This window comes from Rhineura floridana, chromosome 11 (assembly GCF_030035675.1).
Source record: "Rhineura floridana isolate rRhiFlo1 chromosome 11, rRhiFlo1.hap2, whole genome shotgun sequence".
Taxonomy (NCBI): Eukaryota; Metazoa; Chordata; class Lepidosauria; order Squamata; family Rhineuridae; genus Rhineura; species Rhineura floridana.
The window spans coordinates 41,786,366-41,805,196 of record NC_084490.1 but is presented as its reverse complement, the minus strand read 5'-3'; the positions used below and the strand labels follow the sequence as shown (position 1 = coordinate 41,805,196).

The window sequence follows — 18,831 nt, the reverse complement described above, 5'->3', positions numbered from 1 at the left end:
AATGAATGGTGCCCTGTCTTAGATGCAATATGGAAAGCATGTTGCTTCCTTAATTTCTACAGGTTAATGGCACTACCTATTCTTTTCAGCCTTGGAGAAAACAAAAGTGATTATTTGGGACAATGCACACTAATGCTGTCACTAAGGTAAACAACAACAGAGCCCATTGTTATTATGCATTATAAGCATGAACAGAAATAAAGAGCAGCACATGGATGGAAAGAAAACTTGATTTGAGACTTAAGCTACAATCCAAACCACTCATACTTAGAGATGAACCATTGATATCGACTTCCATATAAATATGTTTATCACAAGAGTGCTGAAGAGTCTAAATCAGAGCAAGAATCTTACAGCAGCCCAGAAATGAATTTTGCTGTTATTTTCTCCTGTTCTTTTGGCCTCTTATCTGAACTATAGACCAAGTTAAGTCATTAGCTATTGAAGAATATCCCAATTAAACCCGAGAACCTATTTTGCTCATATACCCTTGTGTCTGCAGCCCCATGTATGGCTGAGATGTCCCCCACTGTTCCCTTGCCCTCTGATGACCAAAACTCTGTCCTGCAAAGCTCAGGATGAAACCGTATCCAGACTATCTGCCCACAGCTGTCGGAAAAGGACTGAACAGAAGCACTCACAGATGGTCCAGGAAGACCAGAGAAACCTCTCTCGCCTCTTTGCCCGGGAAGACCAACTACACCACGCTGTCCACCAATACCTTGGGGACCAGGAGTACCAGGTGCACCCTATAGGAAGGAAAGAGACATGAACGTGAGATGTCAACAAAGAACTGTTCCTGGGTAGGAGAGTTTTCATTTTCACCAACATAATGGTGCACCATGGAAGGGGTGGTGATGAGGAGCTAGGCCTCAGTAGCAACTAAGCAGCAAATAGTAAGCTAGCATTTCTGCGACCCAGACATGTTGGGAAATAAGAATATGGTGGGCTTGCTTGAAGAAGAACTGTTGGATATCCTGACTCCTCTTTACATTGCGAGCAATCCCTATCCTTTGTGGGTCTTTCTACCAGTGTCTTGCCTAAAGGAATCCACATCCTGTTGTCTCTGACTGGCTGGCTGTGGGATCAAATAAGAGTCCCTTAAAATAAAGGGTGCTTTGTGACCACCCATGCCAAGGACTATGTTTTCTACTGAAATACATCCCACATTTCTTTTTCTATTCCTAACACTTAAACTCACTAAACTGGTGAATATAGTTAACATGATATGTAATGTGGTATCTCATTATTTTGAATCTTAGTTATACTCACTAGAAGTTTTTCCAGTGAAGAGATATAGTTTTAAATATTTGCACAGTTGCCAATTGCCATGAAAATGGTAGGGGATGCTCTAGTCATATGGCAAGGACTAGTGCAACATCACCACTAGGAAGAGGGAAATTTCAAAAGCAAAAGCAGGAAGTGGGGAATTTCAAAAGCAATTTAAGATAGGGGAATTTTATCATCATCATCATCATGGTAGTGGGGCTGCTTATAGGGAGTTCATTGTTGTGATAGGGAGATTCCACAAGGAGAAGACACCCAGCTTGGCCTTCACTATCCCATTAAAGAGAAATGAATTGTAGAAGGAGGTATTTACTTACAGGGGGTCCATCAGAACCGGGAGAGCCCTTCTCACCAGTAGGTCCAGGTGGGCCAGCAGGTCCAGCTTCACCAGGGCGGCCAGCAGGTCCAGTCTCACCACGGGGTCCTTTGCCACCTTCCTTTCCACCAGGGCCTGGTGGGCCAGGAAGACCGATGTTACCCTTTTGGGAAAGGAAGAGGACAAACAAGTCAGTCATTCTTATAAGTACAGAAAACATATACATGAGGGTGGACAGATCATTTTAACTGCCATGTTTTGCTCCAACAAATCTGGGAATTCAGCTTTGGTGAAGATGCTGAGAATATATGCCTAGAAATCCTTAGCTTCTTGTCCCTAACTACAACTCAAAGATTTCTCTTGGAAGAAGGAATGACCATAAAGTCAGGAGTATAAATATACCTAGAGACACCTGTGTGTTAAAACCTGTAAAGCCCAACAATTTCAGATATGTCTCAAGGGGAGTGGGGTTTGGCTAAAATTTGAAAACCTGGTTATCCAGTTTGCAAACTTGGGTCATAAAAATAAAATTGGACACTAGAATTCTTTCAAATTAAAATATTTTGTAAAGTGTTATTTACAAGGAATACTTTTGATTCAGACTAAAACCATTTTATATTCAGATTTGAATTGATTCAGCACTATGCTCACATCTGTATCTTTTCCGCTTTATGGCCCCCTTGTTCTGTCCTCTCTTCTGAGGAAGCAAACAAAAATTCTTGTAGGCCCTACAGTATACACATATTCTTGTAGGTCTTGTAATGTAGGATATTGGGAACTTCCCACTGAGCATCCTCCCTCCGTCCCCTCACCAAGCTGGGAGCTGTGTAATGGCTTTCAAGACTATTGCCCACAATACCAAACTGTGGGTTTGTGGGAAGGCACTTACAGATGGGCCAGGGGGTCCAATTCTACCAGCAGCTCCGGGGAATCCAGTAGCACCCTATGAAAGGAATCGAAGAGAAAGTTTCATTTCAATAACTTTCCCCTACATATGGGAACTGTAAGTTTGTCTAGAGCTGTTTCTCCACCGAACAGGAACCTGCAATTGTTCTAATAGGTTTGGTCTTAATTTTTCTGTTCAGGAACCTCTTTGCAATGCCATAGAATGTCATAGAAAGATAATAATATCTCAGCCCTTCTAGCATCTTAGCAGGAAATAATAATAATAATAATAATAAATTAGATTTATATCCCACCCTTTCTCCCAGTAGAAGCCCAGGGCAGCAAACAAAAGCACTAAAAACACTTTAACACATCATAAAAACAGACTTTAAAACACATTAAAACCAAACAACCATTAAAAACATATTAAAACAAAACATCTTAAATTTTTTTACGAAAAGCTTTAAAAACATCTATTTTTTAAAGAAAAGGTTTAAAAACATGTTAAAAAGCAATTCCAACACAGACGCAGACTGGGATAAGGTCTCTGCTTAAAAGGCTTGTTCAAAGAGGAAGGTCTTCAGTATGTGCCGAAAAGATAACAGAGATGGCGACTGTCTAATATTTAAGGGGAGGGAATTCCAAAGGTTAGGCACCACTACACTAAAGGTCTGTTTCCTATATTGTACAGAATGGACCTCCTAGGTATCTGTAGGAGGCTCTCACCTGCAGAGCGCAGTGATCGACTGGGCATATAGTAAGGCGGTCTTTCAGGTATCCTGATCCCAAGCTGTGTAGGGCTTGGTACACCAAAACTAGAACCTTGAACTTAGCCCACTGCTTCTATTCTAAACGGAGATGCAGAAATACAGTGTGAAAAAAAACCTGTATGTCGTGCCAACTGAAGAGCCTCCTGTATATCCCCCAGGTAAAACAGCTTGGATTATCTGATCTAGGTTACTTGCAATCAGCTAATGTTTACTTTTAGCTAGGACCTGCTGGCAGCACACTCTGGAATGGAATTCTTTCCTGTTGTGTATTAGGGTTTAGGATAGCTAGTGAGAGCTTCTGAGCATGCATGGAGACTTTTTCCTCACCATGGAGTAGCCAGTCCCCCGTGAATAAAGATTAACTATTTTGGACCAGGGGTTAAAGAACCCTGTGTTGCCCACTTCATACAGACTGTAATCTCTCTGGGCAGAGGTTGCATGACCCCTTCTATAGTTTGTTTGTATAGCACATTACTTGTGCTGAGAGCACCATTAATTTCCCAACTCACAGTCTGCTTTAAATGTCCAAGGATTATGAACTTGAGTAATATTCTTGGGATGTAAAAGCTCTGGAGTTTTTGACAAATGTGAATAATGATCTGAATGCATGTGTGGCCTCATTTTTGACTTGCATCCAGCTTAATAATGCAAAAGAAGATACTCACAGCAGGTCCAGGGCCTCCACGAGCACCTTTGGGTCCAGGAGCACCAATAGCACCCTGGAATAAATGGAAAGAAGACAGCATTAAACCAAAGGCTGACAGAAGGTCAAGGTGTCTCAAAAGAGATTGGGAAGCAAAGAAAGGGCACTTACAGAAGGGCCAGGAGGTCCGGTGGCTCCACCAGGGCCAGGAGGACCAGCATCACCTTTAGCACCAGCATCACCAGGTTCACCTTTAGCACCAGGTTGTCCATCAGCACCCTATGGAGGTAAGAACAGAGCAGGTGGTGAGTAACAGGAGGATGGAAAAGGAAAGATAATTTCACTTTTAGTTATATGGTCTTCTAATATGTATCTTTCGCTGCATCATCCAAAAATATCTGACTATGGGAGGTTAGACCATATTGCTTCTGATAATCTGCCTTTCCAGCGGATTTGCCAGGTGTGAATAAAACTGAAAGAGGTGGAATTGGAAGCTAATTTTTTCAACCAGGAAAGGGAAGGGTGCAAAAAAGGGAGGAGGGATTTGATCATGTTTTGGATATTCAATTCCTGATTCATCTCACCACTGCTTAGATATGGTGGAGTCAACCCTTTGTGGTTCAGCAGAAAATGGCTTGGGCATGGGAGACCCAGGTTCAAATCCCCACTCTTCAGCTATGAGCTCATTGGATGGGAGAACAAACGATATGAGCACTTGTAAAGCAATTGGCAGATACAGAAATACTAAAGAAACAATTACTAACAATTTGCAACCCAAATCAACTTGTCCATTGTACTTTGGGACCTTGACTGAACCAGTTCTGTGATGGCACTAAACCCAAGTTTAGACTGCAGTTCACCTGGTACTGAAAAATATTCCAAAAATGGATTCAGCCAGTACATAGAGACTTGCTTGTCTGGGCTGCTGTTGGCCTGAACGTCCATGAGAGTAGTTCAGTGGCATAGTAAGGCATTGAAAAAGGCACTTTGTCACACCAACAGTGTACTAATTCATGCCTAACTGACTGCTGTAGTTAGGGGGAGGGTAAGGAAGAACTGAATATGCCCCAAATTGGGGATTTATGAGTGCTGCTAACTGAGTGATATCAACAACACCTGGAACATTTCACTTTCTCCTACCAGAGGTCACCTGACAATAATCCACACCTGCTTCTGGTAGCCAACCTCGACTGTTAACTGTGTCACTTTCGCTCCACAATGTACATAAAACAGGTGGACTGTTCACCCTCCACCCTGGCCTGGCCACAGAACATGCAATAAAAGCCGACAGTTCAGTGAGAAATTAATGTTTGTCATCATACTAACAGGGGGGCCAGCGAATCCAGCAGGGCCAGCAGGGCCAGGCTCACCACGATCTCCCTGCGAAGGAAAAAAGAGACAAATGTACATGGTCAGTGATGGAAGGAAGGCCAGAGGAAGAGAGCAGTTGGAACAATGAGGAAGTTGATGACCCAAGAAGATGTACTTACAGGAGCACCACGACCACCAGTGGGGCCAGCAGGGCCAGCAGGACCAGCTTCACCCTAGGTGAGGAGAACAAAAGAGAGACAAGGCTAAGTTCCAGAGAACCAGGAGGGACCACAAAAGATGCTGTAATACAAAGAGGAAAAGCATCAAAAAACCCTGGATGCATCCAACAGCAAAATACTATAGGTTGATTATCTGCTGCCAAAGAAGGATTTTTCTAAAGCTGATATATCTACTGCTATCACCGAACTTGATAAATTTGGCAGAGGTCAGAAATGCTTCTTTTTCTAACAGTTTATTCAGTGTCTCATATGGAGGCCAAAATTCAACATGTGGATTCAAAAAATGGACAATTTGCCTTCATATCAGAGAGAGCCATCAAGCTTTGGTACAAAAAAAAGGAGGGGGAGAAAAATATTATTCATGACAAATTGGAAGAGCAAAATTGGCTTGGAAGAGGAAGGACCATATCTTCCCCTGCAAGAGGTCCCAGGTTCAATCCCTGTAACCTCCAGGTAGACCTGGGAAAAGACCCCTGACTGAAACCCCAGAAAGCCACTGCTGAACAGGATAGACAATACTGAGCTAGATAGATTAATGGTCTGACTCAGTATAAGACAATTTTCTTTTCTCCTGTTTAAAGTGTGAACGAGATGATTTTATGTGGATGGAAAGTGGAGATGGGAGGATTGACTAGAACCCTATCTTTGTGCCTGACCTGTTGGTAATATTTGAAAAAGGACCCATGAGCAACCTTTAAGATCAGATATAGCAGGTTGAGCTGGGGATTCCTTTCACTGAGGGCAGTCAGCAACTGGTGGCCTGTTAGACAATATGGCCTATAGATGATGACTGTTGGCTCAATGCTGTCACCTATGCCATTCTGGAGGCAAAAAGAAGTACTCCCCCCCCCATTTGTCCTTCCCACAGCCACTGTAGGGAGTAGCCTTCCCACATGGAAGACAGCCAGTGTGTGGAACGTTTAGCCTCAGCCAGCAATAGGTATCCTGGTGGCATCATGTGAATAAAATGACAGGGAAAGAGCGAAACTCCTCACCCTAGCACTCTACCCTAGATTGCCCTATCAGTGAATCTAGTTACAGGCCACTACTTTAATTTCAAACTGACCCTTGTCATATCAGGCCTGGTCATTGTGGACAGGGTTAGAAGGAGCCTGATACAGGCTTGGATTCCACTGGTTTCTTGTTTTCTTCCCAAGTCTAACCCAGCCCACCTCACAGAGCCTGAGGGGCCCAGATGAAGCATGAGATCATGGTCTAAAATACCAGGCTGTCCAATTGCTGCTCCTCTGAAAGGGTCAAGCTTCAGTAAGGGTACACAATGCTGAAATTCTCATGCTTTAGAATTCCTTGGAAAAGGAGGCTGTCCCCAATGCTGCCCAATTCTGACAGTCAGCATGAGGGGTGGGATACTGAACTGACTAGAAAAAGATAGCTTGGAACTCTGCATCCCCATCCATTCAGGACAAAGCTGGGGAAAGGGTTCAGGAAAGAGTTTCCATCTCCATTGGCAACTGTCTGCCTATTGAGTGACTTCCCATTGCTTGGCAAAGTAGTGGCATCAAAGCCTGAGTTTGGAGACACCAAATAGTTCCTGGCTTATTCACAAATTCATTAAAATGCCAGGATATGTACCTAGACACCTGACAACTGTAGTTCACTACAGCTTCTCTGGAAATAAAGTGCAGAAAGTCAATAGAACACTTACCTTGTCGCCAGGAGAACCAGCTGGTCCAGCTGCGCCAATAGGTCCAGTCGGTCCTCTAACTCCATCTTTGCCAGGAGCACCATCAACACCTTTGGGACCTGCGTCACCCTAAGAGGAAGGAAAAGCAGAACACACCGTGAAGCACTGAAGAGAACAAACTGGTACAACCACTGGGAGGAAGAACTTTATATTAATGATGTAACATGTCCCAAATTTGAAGTCTTCTGAGAGATTTGATCATCTTGAAGAATTTATATCAGCATGTCAAATCAAATTTGACATGAGGAAATTTCTCTCAAGGAAACTGATAAAGGAAAGACTAAAATAGCACCCCAAGATTTCTCCTTTGCTCCAAACCCCTTGGGCCAATGCTGAAGGCAAATCCTATAAACCAGAGGTGAGGAATCTGTGGCCTTCCAGATGTTGTTAAGCTCTTACTTCTATCAGCCCCAGCCTGCATGGACAATGGTCAGGGATGATGGAAGACATAGTCCAGCAACATCTGGAGGGCCATAGGTCAGCTACCTCTGCTGTAAACCACCCTCTTGCTCTGAGTCTACAGAACGGGAAGATCATCTGCCCACTGGCCTCTGCACTGGAGATTTTAAGGAGGGAAGATATCTATATGCCAGTAGAATTTAAGACTATCTTCCTGTTCCTTAGTCCCTGTATTATGATTCTGCCAGAAATCTACTTGTGTGGTAGCACTAGGTAGGGGAGGGGCTCACTGGCAGATCACAAGCTTTGCATGCAAAAGGCAATACTTTAAATCTCTGGCATTTTTTGTAAAAAATAAAATGACCACATGTGATGGGGCTGGGCAATGCCTCAGCCTGAGATGGGTGGAGAACTGTTGCCAGTTGAAGGAGACAGTACTGAGCTTTATGGCCCAATGGCCTGATTCAGTATAAGGCAACTTCAGATGCTACTTTTCCTCATACAAGCTTATAGGCCAGTAGCCTGGTGCATTTTCCTGTCACTGCAAAAAGTGGGGGGGGGAGTGGGTTTGTTGCACAAGAACACCAAATCCACTGTAATTGCACAACCTGAGATTGCACAACCCTGAGATAGTGGTCTGGCTACCTTGCCTCCTGTTTTTTAAATCTCCTTTCTTCCACCCCCCCCAATGGCCCCTAATGAATCTGCGGGCATGAGTGGGAATGAGTATCTATGTCATGATTATCTCTATAAAGATACAACAATGGTGATTCTTATTGAAAGAGAGCTAGGGAGAGACATGAGAAGTTGGGAAAGACTTGAAGTAGCAGGATGACACTTGAAGAGTAAGGGTGCTGCTGTTGTTGTTTTGCTTGTTCATTTTCTTAACAGGCAGGGTAAGTTACTGATTGCTGTTTTGATGGCATTGTTTCCAAGGACAAGATACTTACTCTGTCTCCCTTGGCACCAGGCAGACCAGCAGCGCCACGTTCACCGGGCATACCCTGAAGGCCAGGAGGACCTTGGCTTCCAGGAGCGCCAGGAGCACCAGCATCACCCTAGAGGGGTAGAGCCAAAAAAACAGAAGTGGGCAAGGATCAGAAACAGAGCTAAGACATCAGACCCAGCATAGGTGGCACCTAATCCTTTCTGAATTCACTCACTCACTCACAAATCTGTGAGACAATATTTATCTTTTCTGATGTCTAGCCTTTATGTTAGGGAAGAAGAAGAGCCTTGTTACTCCCAGGATGGCAGCAATTTAGGGGGCTTTGGTAGATGTCACTAAGGGCAAGATAAAATTTCTGAACATCCCAGTGCCCATGCACATTTATTTCCTTGAGACAATTTGCTTTAGGATGCAAAAGCTGCCTTACTTTGAGTGAAATGTGGCTGTGGATGCTGAAGGGACAAGGAAGACCCCAGAGCTTGTTCCATGTGGTTTGGCTTAACCCTGCAATAAGATGAAGGCTATGCCTTGCTTCACACAGCAGATGCTTGGTTGGATTCCAAACCTAGCCCAGTCCTGAGGGAACGACTCAGCTCAGCTGTGGCCCCCTATTCCTGATTTTGCCCTAGGTTCTTATAACCTGTATGTATGTGTATGAATGGAGATGCAATATTATCGAGTTACATAAGCTCATGAGAGGATCCCAAATACTATAGGTGCTATCACTCAGTCTTAAGCAGGCAAGCACTGTGCTGAGTCAGAGCTGAGAAAATAGGAGGTGTGCAGGGATGCCTAAGAAGGGATGTATTAGTTTTTCCTCCATCTCTGAATTTCAGAGGTTTATAGATGTCTCGTTACCTGCATGCCTCAAAATCTGACATTGAGAATTTGAAAATTTCCTCTACATAATAACTATCCAACACTAATTTCATATTTATCCTACAACATATTCTCAACAAAGAAAATACTGTGAAGAACAGTTGGGAATAACAAGTAGTGATAGGGCACATTCTATGATTTTATTGGATCTCCACACAAACACATTCTTGTGAAAGGCCTGGCCTTCACCTATTTCGTCAGGGTCTTCACGCATCCCTTACCTTAGCACCATCGTTACCAGGACCACCATTAGAACCACGGGGTCCCTGAGGACCTGGGGGACCTTGGGTACCACGTTCACCAGGGAAACCTCTCTCCCCCTAAAGGTAGGAAAGAGATCTAATTACAACTCCACCATTACAAGAAGCAACAGTGGATGAATGAAAAGATACATGGAAGACAAGAGTGAAGATGTTCACTTACTCTTGCACCAGAGGGACCAGGAGCACCAGCATCGCCAGGGGCACCCTATCAGGAAGGCAAAAAAAGAAAATATCATTGCTTAAAGCATCTTTGACAAAGCATTCAAGTACCATAGTTAATCCACGGTGGGACTGAAGGATGGTCCTGCTGTGCAGCAATGGGTGGACTGTGCTGCTTCATGAATGAGGGTAGGATTACATGGCCTTTTGATCCCTTTGAGTTGTGGAATTTTAGAAGGCTATAGAATGAGCTCAAGTTTCAGGTGGCAGGACTTGCTCAGTGTAGGCAGGGCCTCTAGGGTAAAGGCATGGAGGAAACAGAAGGACATGATAGGAAATATCTGGCTATTCTCATCTGCCTGATAGGATAATCTTCAGCAATACATAGCACAGCTATCCTTGATGGCTTCTCCAAAACCTCACACTGGAAATGTGTATGGTTCTATGGATAGGATCCAAAGAAGATGAACTCTCCAAAATGCCAATTTCAGATTCAGAATGTTAAGAAGAATCATAGAGTCCTGGATATAGAAAACCCTTGTGAGCACTGAGTCATCAGGATGTGTTCAATTCATTGCCTTATTGAAAGATTTGCTAGGCCTAAACTATGGACTCCACAAGGGCAGTCCCATACTTAATCCATTATTCCAGGATGTCTCAACCCACTGAGGTCCCCTGAGGCAGAGGGAAGTATCTGATATCTACAGTACTTTGAATACCCGAAATCCTAGTTTTGGTCCAAACAGTTTATTCCATCTCTAGTAGAAGAACATGTGGGTGATGGCACAAGGATGTTGATTGCAGTATGGGGGGTTATGTGGCCACTGGAACATGTGGAAGAGGAGGAGTCCATTTGCTTCAGTAATGCAGAGAGCCTTTGTACAAGAGATCATTGTACTCTTGATTTGGCTTTACACAGGAAGCATGGGAGGAGATCCTTTCAAAAAAGAGGTGTGATATGGACTCTGCCATGATTGTACAACTTCTAGTTCAGCCCCCAAGTGCAATGTGTATGTGTGTCTCTGAAGGGTAAGGGGTAGATTCAGCACAAGCACTTTATGGTTTACAAGGACTGAATGAAGACTTTCAAAAGATCATCTAATCTAAGCGTTCCTAATCTTGCTGTGACATGGTCCCAAAAGAGAGGAGAAAGTTTTGTCTGCTGAAATTCCCTTCAGCTATTAAAAGAAGGAAGAAGCTGTTCCCACTGTGCGTGCAGATTGTGAATAATAAAGCAGAAGATGCTAAAGGAGGAGGTGCTTAACTTCCCAGTTCTCTATAAGACATCCACAAGGCTTTCCATAATGGCTTCCTAATGCATTCTGCTTGAAAAGGAAATGCACTAATAATGACCAGATTGCTCCGGAAGACAGATATAAATACTATACATATGGCGAGCAAGCCTTTTCTGGCGAGACAGCATGCTCAGATTATACCCTAACCTATCTGTCTTTAGACCCAATCTTTTCTTCACATTTTTGTACACACAGCCCCATTACCTGTTCACCAGGCTTTCCAGATTCACCAGGGGCACCAGCAGGTCCTGGAAGACCCTGCAAGAGGAAGCCGAAGGTGGGGAAAGAGTTAGATTAGGAAGTGAAATATTGCTTATCAAGGGGGTTAGCTATATCTGTACTATAATCTGATAATCTGCAAATTTGCTGAAGAAGCACAGGCATTGCTGCCTGTTGTCATGGATTCTGCATACTTAAATTTTGCACCATTCCTTTTTCTTCAAACTCCTGGTTTGAAGAAGAAAACACAATCATGTTGTCCCCTTCCAACTATTCTACTGCTGCCTCCCACACCTTCCAACTACTTATCAGAAAATCTGTAAAGAAATCTAAGACACCGTAAAACCAGAAGCAGGGAAGCAGAAATTAAGTATACAAAATTAAGCAACAATGCAGAAACGTACTATATTTGCCTTGTTTTATTGCTACCCCTGAAGTTTTCTTCCCTGGCTTCCAAATTTGGAGTTTTGTTGCAATAGAAAAACACAGTTCCATCTGCACCTCTTTTTATGAAAAGCCTCTCACCTGGAATCCAGGAGCTCCTGATGGACCTGGTTCACCTCTTTCTCCAGCAGGACCCTGAGAGAGGAAACAAAGGAAAGTTCAAGAGTTGACAGAATACAGAAAAATGGTATCCTACAATAGCCATCAATGGTACAGAAAGTGGAATAAAAAAATCATACTTACACTTGGGCCAGGGGGTCCCTGAGCACCAGCTTCACCATCTTTACCAGGAGCACCCTGGGGAGGAAAGAGGAAGGGATGTGGGTTGGAACACACAGAGGTGAGAGTATCTGGAAGGATTCTTTGAAGAATGGTCTATTGACTGAAAGTATTACGGTTAAATTCATCTTTCTTATTGCTGACAATATGCCTAGATCATGTATCTTTGTAATTCATTGTGTTGGTTCCTTATCGCTCTATGCACCTGTCAAACTTGTTAGCCTCTTCGTTTATGTACTTTGCCTCTTTGTGTGATTCTCCACCCAAACTCATCTCATTTGTCATTTTTCCTTAGCAAAGCCTTTCCAGAGCCTCCCCTTGCCTGCTCCTCCATTGCTATCTGACTGGTCTGAGTGGGACAGACCCACTACAATTTTACCAGTCCCCAACCTCTCCCTCGGCTGTCAATCTTCTTTGTTACAGCAATTGCAAGCTTTTCAGGGTAGGGTTCTCATCATTTCAGTGTTCTGTAAATGCCTAGCACACACTCGGTGTCATATCAGTATCATGCTGTTGCAGCAGTAGCAGTTATCCTTTCCTTGCTGCAGTGGGGCTTGCTATAATGACAGGTGTCAACTTGGAACAAGTGCAAACAATTTCTTGCTTTCATCTAAAAATCCCTGTGCAGATGTCAGGCCAGCTCCACACCTGGTATATAGGGCACTAAGTAAAATACTTACAAGAGGACCAGCAGGTCCAGGAGTACCTCTCTCGCCGGTTTTGCCAGGCTCACCCTAGGAGAAAAGAAAAAAGTGGGTCATTTTAGGGACAGAATCAATAACTTTATAAGCAGCAAGCAAGAAGGTATTCCTTGCAGTGGAGCTTCATTACGCTCATGAGGAGTTACAGGAAGTAGCGCAAATCCAGGACATATGTATGTCAAATACTCATTGAATGTGCATTCATGTGCAAGCAGTGTGCAAATGTTCAGCCACAAATAGATACCACAGTGCCTGCATCTCTCTGTATTCTTAGGAGTGAGTTTTGTGTTGGAAGACACTATTGCTGAACAAGAAGGCATACTCTGTCTTGTGTGCCTACTGCTCACATTGGATTTATAAATGATCATCACATCACCAGGATTTCCCATATTTCCTTTCTCTTCTTCATTACCCATAAATCTCTAGCCTTCTTTTGTCATTTTGGTAAACTACCTGTTTTCTTAACACCTCGCCTTCCCCAGTTCACAATCTGGAGGTGATGGATTACTATACCGCCCCCCCCCCAAACAAACAAATCCCAAATCAACTCAATTATCATCTACCTCGGAGGAATTCAAACAGTGTAAAATAAATCTATGGGCATAAAAAGCTGCAGTGAGATTAGTAATCAGAAAAGGAAGCCTTGCAAGCCATTGCAGGAAATTGCTGAACAGGAGGCCCTGAAGTTGCTGTGTGAACTGCCCCAGAACAGGGTGTGTGAAGCCAGGATTCTGCTCCATAGTAGTAACTGCAGGTGCAAAACAAAAATGACCAGCAAGTTTGGTCTTTATAGATCCCCCAGATTTTGATCTCTCCAGCTGCTCAAAAATGTTAGGAGGGCAATTATTAGAGGTGCAACATAAGCCAATGTCAGCTTTTATTTCAGGAACGCTTGGAGGCAGCCATTTCACAAAGTCCTGAAACTGAGACTGCCACTTGCATGTCAACACTGTGAGATGAGAATTGAAAAAGACTGGACATTGGAGGAGGAAGCTAGATTTTGCCACCTTGGCAACTTCATTCAAAGGAACAAGGGATTCAAGAAAAGGAACCAGCTAGAGAGTGGTTACTTACAGCAGCACCTTTAGGTCCAGGGAATCCCATCACACCAGCTTGGCCTCTTTGACCAGGTGGACCTGCAGATCCAGGGCGACCATCATGACCAGCAGGGCCCTGTTAGGGAAAGAAGAAACCAATACGTTGTTTGCGGTATGTGTGTGTTTAAGAAAAATTCCCTCCTGAGCAAGAAAAGAAACTGAAGAGGACCATTCTGTTACTTACAGTGGGTCCAGTCTTGCCATCTGGGCCAGGGCTTCCAGGGCTACCAGTCAGACCCTAATGGGAGGGGGAAAGGAAAGACAGTTAGGAAGCATCCTTTGGTGCATTAACAAACAGGGCTTGAGAGAACTGTGAAGGATAATATACCTGTAGATAGGATTGCTCTGTCTTTGCCACCCCAAGCATGGCATGACACTGCATGATCAGAGGAGTGTGCCACAGAATCCCTTGGAATGCCACCAAAGAGGGTGAAACAACTCTTGGATTGTGCACCCAAGTTGGGCTGGTCCTACTGGGCATTCATCACAGTAACAGCAGCTCATAAATGCATTTTAGACTCTGCTTTGAAAACATCTATTTGTCACGGGAACCCCTTATTGTGCATCTTTTCTGTGAAAGATACCCAGTTCCTTTACAGCTTTTACATTCAGAGCCCCTTCTGGACACACTCTTTTCACTCTAAGAGAATAGTCTCCAGCTGAACAGAATATTTGAATAGCTAATAAATCCAATAAGTGCCATTCACAATTGGGTGTTCCTTTCATCAGAGGGTGAAGACTTCCCCCTCCCCCAAAAAACCCTAGGAATTGCTGGTTTCTCTTAAATTAATTCCAGGTTTTAGATATGTTTTGTTTCCCCTCCACCAGTTTTATGCTATTTTAAATTAATTTGGGCATGTATTTTATTGCAATTTTAATCTTGTTGTAAGTTGCCCTGAGCACATGGGGAAAAGGGACAGATCAAGGCAACAGGTAGGAGGGGTTATTTGGCCTATTTCTGGAGCTGGAAGGCCAGGTTCAAATTGTTGAGCAAGGGAGGATTTTGAGAGCTTATGTAGCCCAGTAACAAGAGTATATGGCTTTGGTTTATAAGCCCTGAGTTCAAATTATAGACAGCCCTTGACTTCCTAGTAGCCTTGGGCAAGTCAGTTCTTTCTAGGGTTGCACTGAATGCTTGCCTCTGAAAACATTCTTGTTTCCAGCCAATCAAGTATCACATAGGGAGCAAGAGGATGCATGCCATGATGCACGTAACCAGTCAACTCTGGTTATGTGATGATGTCATAACACCAATTCAGAGGGAGGGCAATGCTTCCTGGATCAGCATCACCTTCATTCTGAATGGGTGAATACTTTTGCTGTATTCACCATGCCCCCCTGAAAAATAACCAAAAGAAGGCACTAAAATCTGTCACCCAAAGGTGACAAAAGCCTTTCGATTCACTTACTTACTCAGCCTCATTTTCCCATCTGTAAAGTGGGATAATTAAGGACCTCCTTACTAAGTTGCTAGGATGAATGTGACAGAGAATACAAAATACTTTGCATACTTAAAAGTCCTGTATCATTTTATGAGTGCAATTAATATAACAAGGGAAGCATATGATTTCCTAACACGGTTCATTTCTAAATTTGTTTCTAGGGCCCAAACGCAGCACTGATGTGGAAGCTTGTTGTAGAATGTGCCCCGTTTTCCATTACTCGGGGGCTAACAGGAAAACCGCATCACATTTGCAAGCTCCCATTTTGTCAGAGCTCTTGTAATTCACTCACCTTGGCTCCAGGGAGACCAGGCTCACCAGAGCGTCCAGCTTCACCGGGAGATCCTTTGGGACCAGCAGGGCCAGGAGAGCCACGTTCGCCAGAGGGACCCTGGAGGAGGAACAGTGATCAAGGGAAGACATTGAACACTGCAGGTAAATACTGGCATTGCTTCATCTTCTCTTTTTTAGAGAACTATATTAGGGCTAAATCTAAGGATTCATTGAGAACAAAGAGCTGAGCAAGGAATGGAGACCAACATCAGACTGCCTGATTCTGTGTGGGTGAATTAATCTTCAATTGTGGAGGATGTGCAGAGAAATAAGTTGAACCATAAAAGGCCAAAAGCCCCACAGCATGAGCAATAACTACTGGGGTACTGGCTCCAGCTCCACTTTAGTCAAATGAGCATGTGTGAGTTCTAAGCAGACTCACTTGAAGTAAATCTGGAGAGTTCCAAAATGTGAGAAATGGGCAAAATATAGCATAATGAAACAGATGGGTTGTTGGAGTGGGAAAAATAATGGTCAGAAGGAAAGACTGAAGCTGGCTTCCAGGCAAATCTGGTTCCTAGGGAATAAGAAGCTCAAGAAAGCCCCTCGGTATGCAGGGGCAAGGAATGTGAAACCAATTGGTGTAGGAAAGCACTCTTTACATTTCATTCTCTGGTTAACTTGAAAGCATATGTCATCTGAAAGAATTGGAGGAGAAGCCAGAGGGCATAAGTCTGGTAGTTAAGCAAGAACTGGGAGCAACAGCAATTCAGCTGGAATTAAGGACCATGGGAGTTTGAGGATGAGGGAGCACCGCAGGCCCCCGTGCCTTAAAAAGGGATGATGTGTGATGTTATCTGATGATTAGGCAACCCCCGTTGGCCCCTTTGAATTTCCAGAAGACTTCAGAGAACTTTGGAGAGATGGGGAAAGCAAATTCCTCTAGTGTCAGCAAACAATGTAGATTTCTATATTTACTGAGCAATTTGGGATCAGGGTTCATGTCTGCCATGAACTCATTCAGCATGCGCTTGGCCAAGTTACCTCTCAGCATCCATCTCTAAAATGGGAGTAGTATGGGCCCAGAGGTAAATTTGAACAGGATATTTTACTTATGCTTTAAAAAAAACTATTTTAGATATTTTATTATAATATTTTCATTTTTGCTAGCCAGTATTGACATTGGTAGGTGGGAAATAAATGAAGCAATCGACCTATTTTGATAGCCTTAGAACATGTGCAGCATGGCAGTACTCCTGGGCAAGTGCAGAGTGCCATTTCCTCTACATTGAGTAAATCTGGCCAGGTCCTCTGAGATGAAGGGGAACGAGTTTCATGTAAGAAGCCTTTTCCCCCCATAATATATTTCCCTCTTCTAAACTACTTATAATGTAGATTGTTAATATGTGCCTTTGATTATGACTTATGGCGACCCTATGAATCAGCAACCTCAATAGCATCTGTCATGAACCACCCTGTTCAGATCTTGTAAGTTCAGGTCTGTGGCATCCTTTATGGAGTTAATCCATCTCTTGTTTGGTCTTCCTCTTTTTCTACTCCCTTCTGTTTTCCCCAGCATTATTGTCTTTTCTAGTGAATCATGTCTTCTCATTATGTGTTCAAAGTATGATAACTTCAGTTTCATGATTTTAGTTCAATTTGTTCTAACACCCAATTATTTATCTTTTTCTCAGTCCATGGTGTGCGGAAAGCTCTCCTCCACCACATTTCAAAGAGTTGATTTCTCTCTTATCCACTTTTTTCACTGTCCAACTTTCTGACTTTAATGTTCAGTGATACATCTTTGCATTTGAGGACCTTTTCTAGGTCTCTCATAGCTGCCCTCCCCAGTCCTAGCCTTCTTCTGATTTCTTGCCTATTGTCTCCATTTTGGTTAATGATTGTGCCAATCATTGTGATAATCCTTGACAAGTTCATAGTCAATTCAGAATTGTGCCAGGCTCCTTTCTGAGAGAAGATTCCATTTCTCCCTCCTGGCCCTGGTTTAACTGTCACTACCCTGCCCCACATTCCCAAAAGCTTGTCTGATGCTTCCCACTTTTCAACCCAGTTGCTCCGCCCTAACCTCTGCAAATAGGATTGCTGCCAATGGAGGGGTAGGGGTCAAGAAGCCGTGCTCCCTTTATTTTTATACCTTCCCTTCTGTAAAGAAGAAATCAGCAGTGTGATACTAGAACTCACCTTGGGACCAGCAATGCCATCAGATCCAGGGAAACCACGGCTTCCAGGAGCACCCTGTGAATGGGATAAAGGAGAACCAGTGAATGTCACATGTTCAACACAGCTAGAAGGTGAGCCTCAATGAGAGATCTCCCATCAAAATATCAATGCAAGTTCATTTCTTATGTTGTGAACAGGAAAAATAATAACTGATTGGCCACAAAGGACCAAAAATTCCAATGCTGCAAGGAAGAATCACCTGCAGGTCAATGAAAGCAACTCCAGAAGATTCACGATAGTCTCAAGAATCTCACAATTATAGTTCATTGCCCAGGCTAAAGACAGGACCACACAGCAGCCACCTCATACTCTCCCATCACCCTGCCTCAAAGCAGTACACATAACCCACAAACAGAAAGCAGGTGCTCCAGATAACTCAAGCAAGAGTACCAGGCAACACATTACAAGAGGGAGCAACCCCACCCCAACCCCAAAAGAAGAAAAAAAGAAACTGTCCAGGGTAGAGGGAAGTTTGGATTTGATCAAACATTTGATCATCATAAAACACAACTGACGACCTGACTATGAGGCCATCTTTTGACCTTAAAGGTCTCATTTATTATTTATATAGAATCAGTTCTCATGGAACTGTCCTGGGGTTTCAACTCAGTAACAGAAAAGAGTGATGGTGCTTCTTTCTAGATCCAGATTTAAGTAATTAAGGGAGTGAGTACCTTAAGGACCACCTGACTATGTTCCATCTTGATCACTGAGATCTTCTGATGGGGCAATTTTGGTGGTTCCCCATGACCCTGAGGTTCGGCTGGCCTCCACCAGGGACCGAGCCTTTAATGTGGCAGGCCCTGCCTTGTGGAACTCCCAACCAATAGAGATTCAGCAGGAACCATTCCTTCTTTCTTTCAGGCGTCTCTTGAAAATCAAACTTTTTAGAAAGGGCTTTTAATATGATTTTTTTCTTTAAGCCAATGCAGTATTTGCTGATGCTTTTATTATTGTTTTTAATGATGTTTATATTGGTTTTTACTTTTTATAATGTCTTTGCATGCTGTAAGCCACCTTGCTGTACTTTTATGA

General features: G+C 43.4%; 1 protein-coding gene across 1 annotated transcript in view; it reads right to left on the bottom strand.

The window, feature by feature from the left end:
• The window catches only part of COL1A1 (collagen type I alpha 1 chain), a 47,003-nt gene that overhangs the window by 12,759 nt on the left and 15,413 nt on the right, over positions 1–18,831 (bottom strand). The window contains exons 22-40 of the mRNA XM_061587997.1: positions 17,758–17,811; positions 15,575–15,673; positions 14,025–14,078; positions 13,818–13,916; positions 12,723–12,776; positions 12,007–12,060; positions 11,845–11,898; positions 11,305–11,358; positions 9,807–9,851; positions 9,605–9,703; positions 8,506–8,613; positions 7,118–7,225; positions 5,392–5,445; positions 5,228–5,281; positions 4,073–4,180; positions 3,924–3,977; positions 2,493–2,546; positions 1,605–1,766; positions 642–749 (exon numbers count right to left, since the gene is read on the bottom strand). Coding sequence (XP_061443981.1) covers positions 642–749; positions 1,605–1,766; positions 2,493–2,546; positions 3,924–3,977; positions 4,073–4,180; positions 5,228–5,281; positions 5,392–5,445; positions 7,118–7,225; positions 8,506–8,613; positions 9,605–9,703; positions 9,807–9,851; positions 11,305–11,358; positions 11,845–11,898; positions 12,007–12,060; positions 12,723–12,776; positions 13,818–13,916; positions 14,025–14,078; positions 15,575–15,673; positions 17,758–17,811 — 1,476 coding nt within the window. The remainder of the gene's footprint in view (positions 1–641; positions 750–1,604; positions 1,767–2,492; positions 2,547–3,923; positions 3,978–4,072; positions 4,181–5,227; positions 5,282–5,391; positions 5,446–7,117; positions 7,226–8,505; positions 8,614–9,604; positions 9,704–9,806; positions 9,852–11,304; positions 11,359–11,844; positions 11,899–12,006; positions 12,061–12,722; positions 12,777–13,817; positions 13,917–14,024; positions 14,079–15,574; positions 15,674–17,757; positions 17,812–18,831) is intronic.